A 13,766-nucleotide genomic window follows, 5' to 3' on the forward strand; every position below is an offset into this window, starting at 1 on the left:
TGGGTAGAGTAATCTTGGTTGTAGGTTCTTCCCTTTCATCACTTCAAGTATATCATGCCACTCCCTTCTGGCTTGTAGAGTTTCTGCTGAGAAATTAGCTGTTAACCTTATGGGAGTTCTCTTGTATGTTATTTGTCGTTTTTCCCTTGCTGCTTTCAATAATTTTTCTTTGTCTTTAATTTTTGCCAATTTGATTACTATGTGTCTCGGCATGTTTCTCCTTGGGTTTATCCTGTATGGGACTCTCTGTGCTTCCTGGACTTGGGTGGCTATTTCCTTTCCCATGTTAGGGAAGTTTTCGACTATAATCTCTTTAAATATTTTCTCTGGTCCTTTCTCTCTCTCTTCTCCTTCTGGGACCCCTATAATGCGAATGTTGTTGCGTTTAATGTTGTCCCAGAGGTCTCTTAGGCTGTCTTCATTTCTTTTCATTCTTTTTTCTTTAGTCTGTTCCACAACAGTGAATTCCACCATTCTGTCTTCCAGGTCACTTATCTGTTCTTCTGCCTCAGTTATTCTGCTGTTGGTTCCTTCTAGTGTAATTTTCATTTCAGTTATTGTATTGTTCATCTCTGTTTGTTTGTTCTTTAATTCTTCTAGGTCTTTGTTAATCATTTCTTGCATCTTCTCAATCTTTGCCTCCATTCTTATTCCGAGGTCCTGGATCATCTTCACTATCATTATTCTGAATTCTTTTTCTGGAAGGTTGCCTATCTCCACTTCATTTAGTTGTTTTTCTGGGTGTTTTTCTTGTTCCTTCATCTGGAATATAGCCCTCTGCCTTTTCATCTTGTCTATCTTTCTGTAAATGTGGTTTTTGTTCCACAGGCTGCAGGATTGTAGTTTTTCTTGCTTCTGCTGTCTGCCCTCTGGTGGTTGAGGCTATCTAAGTGGCTTGATGGGAGGCTCTGGTGGATATTGAATTTTATCAAATTCTTTTTCTCCATCTGTTGAGATGATCATGTGGTTTTTGACTTTTCTTTTGTTAATGTGGTGTATTACATTGATTTGTGTATGTGAAACCATCCTTGTGAACTTGGGATGAATCCTACTTGGTTGTGGTGTATGATCTTTTTTTATGTATTGTTGGATTTGGTTTGCTAATATTTTGTTGAATTTTTGCGTTTATATTCATCAAAGATATTGGCCTGTAATTTTCTTTTTTGGTGGTATCTTTGTCTGGTTTTGGTATCAGAGTGATGGTTGCTTCATAGAATGTCTTTGGGAGTGTTCCCTTCTCTTAATCTTTTGAAAGAGTTTGAGAAGGATCAGTATAAGTTCTTCTTTGTATGTTTGGTAGAAATCGCCTGTTAAACCATCTGGTCCTGAGCTTTTATTTATAGGGATTTTTAAAAAAATCTATTTCTTCTTGATTCAGTTTTGGTGGCTGTATGTTTCTAGAAAGTTGTCCATTTCTTCTAGGTTGTCAAATTTCTTGCCATATAATTGTTCATAGTATTCTCTTTTTTGTATTTCTGCAGTATCAGTTGAGATTTCTCCTTTTTTCTTTCTTATTTTGTTTATTTGGGTTCTCTCTCTTTTCTTCTTGGTGAGCCTGGCCAGAGGTTTTTCAGTTTTGTTTACCCTTTCAAAGAACCAGCTCTTGGTTTTATTGATTTTTTTTTTTGTATTTTTTAAATCTCTATTTTATTTATTGCCTCTGTGATCTTTATTATTTCCTTCCTTCTGCTGACTTTATGTTTTATTTGTTCTTCTTTTTCTAATTCTTTTTTTCTGAATTTTTGAATTTTATTTGATTTTTTATACAGCAGGTTCTTATTAGTTATCTATTTTATACATATTAGTGTATATATGTCAATCTTTTTCTAATTCTTTTAGGTGGTAGTTTATGTTGTCTATTTGAGATTTTTCTTTTTGAGGAGGGCCTGTATCACTATGAACTTTCCTCTAAGAACCACTTTTGCTACATCCCATAGATTTTGTATGGTTGTGTTTTCACTGTCATGTGTCTCAAGGTATTTTTTAATTTCCTTTTTGATTTCCTAATTGACCCAGTGGTTTTTAGTAGCATGTTGTTTAGTCTTTATGTAATCATTTTTTTCTCATTTCTTTTCCTGTGGTTGATTTCTAGTTTCATGCTGTTGTGATCAGAGAAGATGCTTGACACACTTTCTATAATCTTAACTTTGTTGAGGTTAGTTTTGTGCCCTAGTATATGGTCAATCCTAGAAAATGTTCCATGTGCACTTGAAAAGAATCCGTATTCTGTTTTTTTTTGGATATAATGTCCTGAAAATATCAATTAAGTCTAACTGTTCTATTGTATCATTCAGGATCTCTGTTGCCTTATTGATTTTCTGTCTAGAAGATCTGTGCATTGATGTGAATGTGGTGTTAAAGACTCCTACTATTATTGTATTCCCATCAATGTCTCCCTTTCTGTCAGTATTTGTTTTATGTATTTGGGTGCTCCTATATCAGGTGTATATATGTTGATGAGTGTAAAATCCTCTTCTTGTATTGATCCTTTTATCATTATATAGTGTCCTTCTTTATCTTTCTTTAGGGTGTTTGTTTTAAAGTCTATTTTGTCTGATGTGAGTATTGTGACTCCTGCTTTCTTGTCATTTCTATTTGCATGAAATGTCTTTTTGTATCCCCTCACTTTCGATCTATGTGTGTTCTTTCCCCTAAGGTGGGTCTCTTGTAGGCAGCATATTGTAGGTTCTTGATTTTTTATCCAGTCTGCCACTCTGTCTTTTGACTGGAGCATTCAGTCCATTGACATTTAAGGTAATTATTGATACATCTGTATTTATTGCCATTTTAAACCTTGTTTTCCAGTTGATTCTATGTTTCTTCTTTGTTTCTTTTTCTTTTTTTCTTTTTGTGGCTTGATGTTCCTTTTATGTTTGCATTCTCTTCTTTTTGGCTTTTATGAATCTATTGTATGTTATTGATTTGTGGTTACCCTGTTTTTCAGGTATGTTGACCCCTTCCTATAACTGCTTGTTTTAGACTGATAGTCTTAGAATAGACATTGTAAGGAAAAAAAAAAAAAGAATCTACATTTTCTTATTCTCCTTCCCCACATTTTGTGATTTTGATGTACTTTTTTACATCTTCATGTTTATCCTTTTGCTGTTCCTTATGTTTATCATTGCTTTCACAAATAGGTTTTTTCTTTTTGATCTGTATACTGGCTTAAGTGATTTACTTTCCAATTGTGATTCCCTCTTTCCTATATCTTCTTGCTTCTTTTCTATTTAGGGAAGACCTTTCAATATTTCTTTTAAGATAGGTTTAGTATTGCTGTATTCTTTTAGTTTTTGCTTATCTGAGAAATTCTTTTTTTTTTTTTAATTTATTTTACTTTTATGGCTGCGTCAGGTCTTAGTTGTGGCATGTGGGATCTTTCGTTGTGGTGCACGGGCTCTTCGTTGCAGTGCACAGGCTTCTCTTGGGTTGTGGCGTGCAGGTTTTCTCTTCTCTAGTTGTAGTGCGCAGGCTCCAGAGATCGTGGACTCTGTAGTTTGCGGCATGTGGGTTCTCTAGTTGAGGGGCATGAACTCATTAGTTGTGGTGTGCGGGATTAATTGCCCCGCAGCATGTGGGATCTTAGTTCCCTGACCAGGGATTGGAACTTTGACCCCTGCATTGGAAGGCAGATTCTTTATACCACCAGGGAAGTCCCTGAGAAATTCTTTCTCTCCTCCTAAGTAATAATCTTGCAGGGTAGAGTATTCTAGGTTGCAGATTTTTCCCTTTCAAGATTTTGAATATATTTTGCCACTCCCTTCTGGCCTGCAGCGTTTCTGTAGAGAAATCAGCTGATAGCCCTATAGGGGGTTCCCTTGTAATTAACTTCGTCTCTTGCTGCTTTTAGAATCCTCTCTTTATCTTTAACGTCTTCCAATTTTATTATGTCTTGGTGTAGGACTGTTTGGGTTCATCTTGTTTGGGACCCTCTGTGCTTCCTGTTTCTGGATATCTGTTTCCTTCTTTAGGTTTGAGAAGTTTTCAGCCATAATTTCTTCAAATACATTTTTAATCCCCCTTTCTCTTTCTTCTCTTTCTGAAATCCCTATTATGCATAGACTGGCATGCTTTATATTTTTTTACATTATATTGGTCATATTTATTATATTATTCCATAGGTCTCTTATATTGCTTTCATTTTTTTTCATTTGGCTGTTTCCTGTTCTGATTGGGTAATTTCCATCACTGTATTTGATCTTGCAGATCACTTATTCTTTCTTCTGCATTATGTACAGTAAGTCCCCTACATACAGATGAGTTCTGTTCCAAGAGTGCATTCATTAAGTCTCATTTGTTCATAAGTCCAACAAAGTTAGCCTAGGTACCCGACTAACACAATCAGCTATATAGTACTGTACTATAATAGGTTTATAATACTTTTCAAATAATACATAATGTATTTACAAATAATACATAAACAAACAAAAATAAAACTTTTAATCTTACAGTACAGTACCTTGAGAAGTACAGTAGTACAGTACAACAGCTGGCATACAGGTGCTGGTGTTGAGTGAACAGGCAAGAAGAGTTACTGACTGGAGGAGGGAGAGGAGGTGGGAGATGGTAGAGCCGAAGGATCATCGGCAATAGGAGATGGAGGGCAAGCTGCAATTTCACTCACACCTGACGTTGATGGAACGCACGTTCACATCTTGGAAAGTTCGCAACTTGAAGGTTCGTACGTAGGGGACTTAATGTATTCATCCTGCTATTCATTGCCTTGAGCTCAGCTTTTGTCTTGGCAAATGAATTTTCTAATTTTTCTTGGCTCCACCTTAGTTTCGCGTTCCTTTTTACAGTAATCTGCATTTCTGTTGATAGCTTTTCTTAATTCTTTCAGTATTTTCATTACCTCCTTTTTGAACTCGGTGTCTATTAGACTGAAGAGGTCTGTTTCATTGTTTGTTCCTTCAGGGGAATTCTCTTGGTCTTTTAAGTGGGAGTGGTTCCTCTGCTTCTTCATTTTGCTTATACTGTATTTCTCTTACTCTGTGAGTTGGGGAGAAACAATTATCTACTGTAATCTTGGAGGTCTATTTATAAGTGGGAGTGTCCCTGTGTAGCTTGTGTGGGTTTATTTTTTTGGTGTGAGAGCTGCTTTTAGTTTGGGTGTCTCTTTCCTTAGCGTGTGTTGGCCATTATCCCCTTGACGGGGTGTGCAGGTGCGCGGCCCGTGCAAGCTCCTGGGAAGGCAGGGACAGCAGTTGGTGCCCGGTCATAGGACTCTTGGTGGTAGACGACATGGACATTTTAGATGTACCATTCCTCCTGTGGCAGATACTAAAATCCAAAAGCCTGTCTTACAAGAAAATGTTAAATGGGGACATTTTCTGCTGAGTATGCCTATCCATAGTTTGTTTTTGAAAACTCAGATGCTCTTATTAAAAATGATTCTGAGGGATTTCCCCAGTGGTCCAGTGGTTGGGACTTCACCTTCCAATGCAGGGGGTGCGGGTTTGATCCCTGGTCAGGGAGCTGGGATCCCACATTCCTCACGGCCAAAAAGCCAAAACATGGAACAGATGCAATATTGTAACAAATTCAATAGAGACTTCGAAAATGGTCCACATCAAAAAAGTCTTAAAAAAAAAAAAAGATTCTGAAATTCAGGTTAAATAAGACAACTGTATGACTGTGGATTTGTATTAAGTAAGGCTTGGAACACTGAAAGCTATTCTTCCTATGTTATGCATCTGTATTCATTTGCTAAAGGCTGTCAAAGTACCACAGACTGGGTGGCTTAAATTTATTTATTTTTAATTCTGGAGGCTAGAAGTTCAAGATCGAGGTATTACAGAATTTTCTTCTTAGGCCTCTCTCCTTGGCTTGTAGATGGCTGTCGGCCCCCTGTGCCTTCCCAGGATCTTCCTGTGTATGTCCTAATTTCATATAAGAGCACCAGTCCTATTGGATTAGGGCCCACCCCGGTGACCTTCTTCAACCTTAATTAGCTCATCTAAAAATACAGTCATAGTCTGAGGTACTGAGGGGACATGACTCAACATGAATTCCAGGGACACAATTCCACCCATAACAGTATCTAACAAATTTAATAATTAACCTGTAAAAGACTCTACATTCATAGAATACCATTGATAGAGTGGGGTAGTTGGGAACAACTTGTGTGCATATGGTCATTGACATTACTCAGATGTAGAAATTTTCTAAAAAAATGGTGATTTATTTTGCTTTAACATACAATGGTAAATATATTGGGATCATCAAGTTTTAAAATTTGCTGGTCCTACTTCACACATTATAATACTAATGTAAGCTCATTAGTTCTTCCATTTCATTGTAGGAAAGGGATCCAATTAACACCTACCAGCAGCTTGGCTAAAAATGGACATTAAAATCAGATAACACATTGTAAATATAAAGTACTTTTCTCCAAATGTGTATAAAAGTTTTGAAACAATCACTGCCTGCTCCACAGGACAATTTGGACTTTAAAAATGTTCCAGACCAGGAATAGCATAGCCCTGTGTAACAATACTTATAATAGTTTAAACAATATTTTATCAAAGGCTTTTGCACTTGACATTTGAAAGAGAGAAACAGTAGCCAAGGAACTGCATTAACCAAAAAATGAAAATTATATAAAATATTTCCACCACTATTTAAATGCCAGATTTAATCAAGCAATAGTAAAAAATATCAAAACAAAAAACATAATAATACAACCTTCTGTTTAAAATAATAGCACTGTTCTGCCTCTTTTCCACTGAATTTTACATATGAACAGACTATATATACTGTTTTTTCAGAGAAATGTCCATTTGGTCTGTCACACAAGTCAGGCTCACACTGAATCCTTTTGCTTCTGAGGATATACAACTCCATGATGTTTCCGTATTTCCAACATTCTGGGTCAAGTGCAATGTCTGAAGTATAATACATTTCTCTTTCTCCTTTACACAGTGCAGAGTATACAGGCTTAGGTTATGTAGCTTCACTTTTACTCCAGGTCACTGTCTTTTTCTAAATTCAAGGCGGTATTCAACGGAGTGCAGTAGTTTGGCTTGTCGGAAGGTACAAAGCCGGGCAGACACACACACTTATAGGAACCTTCGGTGTTGATACACTTGGCATTCTTGCAGAGAGACATCCGGTTGTTCAACTCATCACATTCGTTGACATCTGCAATAAGCCAAACCACGCAGGTAAGCAAGCTTCAACATCACTCCGGGAGGAAATGCAATCTACACCCTACCTGAGGCATCCAGCCTGAACACAGCCTGGCTATTCTGTGCTCTCCCCACAGTAAACTGCATAGTCTTTCCCATTATTGTCTGTCTGTTTCAATTACGTGCAAGAGAAATACTACTTTCTAGATCTTAAAAAGGTGATTATCCAGGAGGTTCTAGAATTTCTTTCCCTGTTTGTTATTTAACACAACAGGGACCATTTTGTCAGCTTGACTTCTTATAGTCAAACCTTAAGAAAGCTGGAACAACTATCCTACTTCTAAATTCCTCTCTGCACATACAGAAGAACTGTTAGGTTGTCAAGAGACATACAGAGAGCCTCTGAGCAGCCTCTCTAAAGGTTTAAGTTACTTTCTTAGATTTCTTTCCACAGGAAAGAAAGGCTCTATGCACTGGAAACACCTTTAATAACCCAGGTTACCTTTTTTTTTAGACCCACCTCAGATTGAGACTAACAAAACTGAAGTGGGGAAACTACACGACGGAGCAAAACAGCCACAAAAATAGAGGAAAAAAATGCTACAAGTCAAGGGTCATTTAGCAAGGAGGCCAACAGGCTCAGGAACACAGCCTCAATCACACGGTAAGGATAAACATATTTTTACTGTTCTCTTAAAAGTAAGAGGGAAGGCAATGTGAGAGTTGTGAAAAGAACTTTCTCTAAAATGGAAGTTGTATTTTCTTTTTCATCTGTATTCCCCTCTTGCTGGTGTCAGGTATTCAGGGAAAACATTTGCTGCAGAGTCAAAAGCTCAATTTAAAAGAGTCAAACTAATTACCCCAAACTTTCTGGCCTTTCCTCCATAGGTGTGTACCATTTATATGAATTCTTAAATATCAACTTTTTAAAAATTTGTGGTAAAATATATGGAACATAAAATTGACCATTTTAACCATTTTTGAGTGGATAGTCCAGTGGCATTAAGTACCTTCACATTTTTGTGTAATCGTCACCACTATCCATCTCCAGAACTTTTCTCATCTTCCCAAACTGAAACTCTTCAAATCTTAAATGTACTAGATTGTCTGAGGTCCAGCCACAGGGCATTGAGGAAAAGAGTAATTTCCCATCAAATACATATGATTCTTACCAACACAGGTCATCTTGGCCATATCCAAGTGATACCCATCAAAGCAATCGCAGGTGTAACCTTCCTGCACCCTGACACAGCGCCCGTTTTCACAGCCGTTGAGGATGCCACATTCTTCAGCCTGCAACTCCTCAAAGCTATTTAAAAAACCTGGAAGGGAAAGGACAGGAGGCAGGTTAGAAATTTTCAACCTCTTACATCGTTTTTTAAAATGACATGATCATTAAGGTTATGGTTCATCATACATACATATTTCCAATTCCTTAAAGATAGCATTAAAATTTAAGCGAATATATCTGTACACGATATTAAGCAAACTATTACCAACCTTGGGTAGGTTGTACAATTCTGATGTGCTACATTAAAATCACATAAAACGATATAGCAAGTAGGGTATTTGTTTTTGCCCTTAATTATTAAAATTTTTTGTCTAAGATTTTAAATTTCCTGAGTTCTCAGTAGGGTAAATGTCAGAACATCTTTCAGGATAGAACCGATGGATTCTCACTATGAGAGGAGACATTTGCTAAGACGCACGAGCATTGGAGTCAGTGCTCTTTCATTGGGAGTTCCCAGGCGTGGAGAAAAGCCAGGCTGGCCATGTGAGGTCTGTTTGCTCTGGCTTTGGAATGAGCCTTACAAAAGGGCTCTTGGGGGATCAAAGGATAAAAGCAGTAAATGCGACTCAAAACATCCTGATAAACGAGAAATACATCATATTTCTGTTTAGAAAACCAAAATTCTTTTAAAGAAAACAAAGAAGCTCTTGTTTGGCTCCTTTTTTTTTAGATATCTTTAAACTGATTCAGAGCTAGAGTTTAGTAATACAAAAACAATGTAGCCAGGCATCAAGAATATTTTCCTCTGTTTCTAGAGAGGAAAGTTGTAAATATAAATCCACGGTGACCCAAACACACTGTTGATGTGGGGGGTCTCATCCTCTCCCCCACCTTCTGAAGGCATCATGTATTTGCTTTTTCTTTTTTTATATAAATTTATTTATTTATTTTTGGCTGCGCTGGGTCTTCGTTGCTGTGCAAGGTTTTCTGTAGTTGCTGCGAGCGGGGACTACTCTTTGTTGCGGTGTGCGGGCTTCTCATTGCAGTGGCTTCTCTCGTTGCAGAGCACAGGCTCTAGCGCAGGCTTCAGCAGTTGTGGCTAAAGGGCTCTAGAGCACAGGCTCAGTCATTGTGGTGTATGGGCTTAGTTGCTCCGCAGCGTGTGGGATCTTCCCGGACCAGGGCTTGAACCTGTGTCCCCTGCATTCGCAGGCAGATTCTTAACCACTGCGCCACCAGAGAAGCCCCACGTATTAGCTTTTAAGGGGGGAAAAAAAAAAATCAACCTAGAGTCAGAACTCTACATCTGGCCTTTGAAGTAATTCTCCAGTTGAACTGCAGGGGGCAGCAAAATATCATTTCTTATGCAGGGCTGTAAGGTCTAACAATGATTTTAAAAATTAAGTAATACATCTAAAAAGGAAAAAAAATACGACTGGGCATCAAGACTGTCAGCAGATCCTGAAGCCAGTTTGAGAAATATTGACAAGAAAGTCAACCTATGGAAATATTTCAAAGTCCAGGTAACACAGCAAAGTTCATTTTAACTAGTAAAATTATGTTTATTACAGAAATTAAAACATGAAATTAAAATTTGAAACTCCTATACACACATTAAGCAGACTCCCCAAAATACTTCTACAGGACTCTAAAACAACAGCAGTCAGCAAAGGACAGCCCGTGCTCTAAAGTGGACCTGCTACCTATTTTTATAAATGAAGTTTACTGGAACACAGCCTCACCTATTTGCTAATATCTCTCTGTGGCTGCTTTCCTGATTCCAGAGCACAGTTGAGTAGCTGCAAAAGAGACTATATAGGCTGCAAAGCCTACAAATTTTACTATCTGGCATTTATAGAAAAAGTTGATCTCTGCTCTAGAAAATTCCGGTTTTAGAAATACTGCTCTAACTAAAGGTGATACCAGTCATTAGCCCAACTTTCTTAAACAGAAAGGCACAAGATGATGAATAATAAAGGTGGTGTGATTCAGCCTCTCTTTTACTACCTTACCCCATATGATTAAGTCTTCAGTAGGGCCAGAGAGCCTTTGATCCTGGTCTAGGAAGGAAGAGCTATTTCTCTGCAACTTGTAAGAAATTTAAAGGCCCTTACATAGTCAAAGCTGGGGGTCTTCCAACTGCATCTGCAACTTCCTATGTTGCTAAACAGGAAATTGACCTGATACCAACACGCTTATTTCTTAACATTTGTAGTGAATTTTAAAAGCTTTAAAGCAATGACAGCTTTAAAAAAAAATAACTACATAAGCCAGAACATTTCAACATTAAAATTCCTGGCATCTGAACTATAATGCATTAGAGGCTGCACACACAAGCCATGGGATTGTGTCAGAGTTACATGTAGATTTGCCCGGGTATTTTGGATTTATGGGGCAGGCAAACTGTACTTTCTTTCAACTTTAATATTTCTTCTCCCTTTTTTTTTTAAAGTAAATGTTTACTGACCTATAAACATATACACAGAAGTGTAGAAATCATAAGTGCACAGGCTTATAGCTGTCAATGTATTTAAGCACATTTCTTGAAGTAGTGCATGATTATTTGTGGTTGATTAAAAGAAAATCTAAGGCAGGGGTCCCCAACCCCTGGGCTACGGACCAGTACTGGTCCATGGCCTGTTAGGAACTGGGCCGCACAGCAGGAGGTGAGCGGCCCGCAAGTGAGTGAAGCTTCATCTGCAGCTGCCCATTGCTCGCATTACCGCCTGAGCTCCACCTCCTGTTAGCATTATGGTGAGTTGTATAATTATTTCATTATATATTACAATGTAATAATAAAGTGCACAATAAATGTAATGTGCTTGAATCATCCTGAAACCCCCCCCCCCCACCACCTGTGGAAAATTTGTCTTCCACAAAACCGGTCCCTGGTGCCAAAAAGGTTGGGGACCACTGATCTGAGGTGTTAGAAGTTAGGATAGTGGTTACCCTGAGGGGGTGGGAGGGCGGCTGGGAAAAGGGAACCAGGGGTCCTTCTGGATGCTGGCAATGCTCTAGATCCACTCAGGTCTAGAAGACCCAACCCAGCTGATTTAATAGAATGCTGTTTTCATGTAAATCTTAAAGCAGTTTTAATTTGGCTGAAGGATCAATATACTGCATACTTTAAAAAACAAAAAGAAGGGAGAGAGGGAAGGAGGAAAACACTCTTTGGCTCAGAACTGAAGTAGCTCCAGAGGCAGCCACAAAGCTTGTGTTGCTCCTCAGGACCCAGGTCACAGCTCGTTTGCTTTGTGCACAAGTGAAAGGTCCCAAAAAAAGAACAGCATTGCTGTATTTTATAATTTCAGCAGTGTCTCCAAAGTCCTAACCCCAACTACCTGGTCTGCAGGGATTCTGTCTTGAAAATCTGGAGCAGCTTCACTTGCTGCAAGGAGGCCCCCTCTGTAGGATGTGGAACAGGCAACCTGGACTCCACTACTCTAGTCCCATTCTTGAAGGCAGACAACCCATTATCTACTGATATTTCTATTTGTACCATCCCATTTTTCAGACTTCACATAAAGTCTGTATTTGAAAGCTCTGGTCTCTCCCACAGACATATTTAGCTTGTGTAGGCTTCCTTATTCGGGACACTCTGGTTGTACATTTAGGCATTTACTTTCTAAATGGGAACAGGATTCACACATACACACTCCACCTCCCATTTGAAAAGTCTGCTCACAAATCCAGGAAAAGCATCACACATCATTTCTTACTTAATAAACCCCCTCACAAGTGAATTCTAAAAATTAATCTCTGACCAGGAGAGCAATCATTTTATCTCCCATTCTAAGAGAATGGACTTGAGGACATGGGGAGGGGGAAGGGTAAGCTGGGATGAAGTGAGAGAGTGGCATTGACATATATACACTACCCAATGTAAGTAGATAGCTAGTGGGAAGCAGCTGCATAGCACAGGGTGATCAGCTCAGTGCTTTGTGACCACCTAGAGGGGTGGGATAAGGAGGGTGGGAGGGAGATGCAAGAGGGAGGGGATATGGGGATATATGTACGTATAGCTGATTCACTTTGTTATACAGCAGAAACTAACACAACATTGTAAAGCAACTACAATAAAGACGTTAAAAAAAAAAAAGATCAACTCAGTACAGTGAATACTTACCATTTCCTTGTATGAAAAAAGACTACAATATAACCAAGCTGTCAAGAAAACTCTGACCCTTAAACTAGGCCACCACTTCATGGGTAAAAAAATGATTTTGTCATGGAAATTATAATAAGATTTTCTTTAAAGAAAATAAACGTCCCAAAGCAATCTACAGATTCAATGCAATCCCTATCAAATTACCAATGGCATTTTTTACAGAACTAGAACAAAAAATCTTAAAATTTGTATGGAGACACAAAAGACCCCGAATAGCCAAAGCAATCTTGAGAAAGAAAAACAGAGCTGGAGGAATCAGACTCCCTGAGTTCAGACTATACTTCAAAGGTACAGTAGTCAAGACAATATGGTACTGGCACAAAAACAGAAATATAGATCAATGGAACAGTATAGAAAGCCCAGAGATAAACCCACGCACCTATGGTCACCTAATCTATGACAAAGGAGGCAAGGATATACAATGGAGAAAAGACAGTCTCTCAATAAGTGGTGCTGGGAAAACTGGACAGCTATATGTAAAAGAATGAAATTAGAACACTCCCTAACACCATACATAAAAATAAACTCAAAATGGATTAAAGACCTAAATGTAAGACTGGACACTATAAAACTCTTAGAGGAAAACATAGGAAGAACACCCTTTGACATAAATCACAGCAAGATATTTTTTGATCCACCTCCTAGAGTAATGGAAATAAAAACAAAAATAAACAAATGGGACCTAATGAAACTTCAAAGCTTTTGCACAGTAAAGGAAACCATAAACAAGACGAAAAGACAACCCTCAGAATGGGAGAAAATATTTGCAAATGAATCATCAGACAAAGGATTAATCTCCAAAATATATAAACAGCTCATGCAGCTCCATATTAAAAAAACAAACAACCCAATCCAAAAATGGGCAGAAGAGCTAAATACACATTTCTCCAAAGACACACAGATGGCCAAGAAGCACATGAAAAGCTGCTCAACATCACTAATTAGAGAAATGCAAATCAAAACTACAATGAGGTATCACCTCACACCAGTTAGAATGGGCATCATCAGAAAATCTACAAACAACAAATGCTGGAGAGGGTGTGGAGAAAAGGGAACCCTCTTGCACTGTTGGTGGGAATGTAAATTGATACAGCCACTATGGAGAACAGTATGGAGTTTCCTTAAAAAGCTAAAAATAGAATTACCATATGATCCAGCAATCCCACTACTGAGCATATACCCAGAGAAAACCATAATTCAAAAAGACACATGCACCCCAATGTTCACTGCAGCACTATTT

General features: G+C 38.2%; 1 protein-coding gene across 12 annotated transcripts in view; it reads right to left on the reverse strand.

Moving 5' to 3' along the window:
- Window positions 1–6,031: 6,031 nt before the first annotated feature.
- LTBP1 (latent transforming growth factor beta binding protein 1) overlaps window positions 6,032–13,766 on the reverse strand; it is a 432,848-nt gene continuing 425,113 nt past the window's right edge. For all 12 annotated transcript variants that reach the window (XM_057557919.1, XM_057557920.1, XM_057557922.1 and 9 more), the window contains 2 exons: window positions 8,300–8,449; window positions 6,032–7,140 (listed from right to left, as the gene is read on the reverse strand). In XM_057557919.1, the coding sequence (XP_057413902.1) occupies window positions 6,959–7,140; window positions 8,300–8,449 (332 nt within the window). In that variant the 3' untranslated portion in view covers window positions 6,032–6,958. The remainder of the gene's footprint in view (window positions 7,141–8,299; window positions 8,450–13,766) is intronic.

Source organism: Balaenoptera acutorostrata, chromosome 12 (genome assembly GCF_949987535.1).
Source record: "Balaenoptera acutorostrata chromosome 12, mBalAcu1.1, whole genome shotgun sequence".
NCBI classification, from domain to species: Eukaryota; Metazoa; Chordata; class Mammalia; order Artiodactyla; family Balaenopteridae; genus Balaenoptera; species Balaenoptera acutorostrata.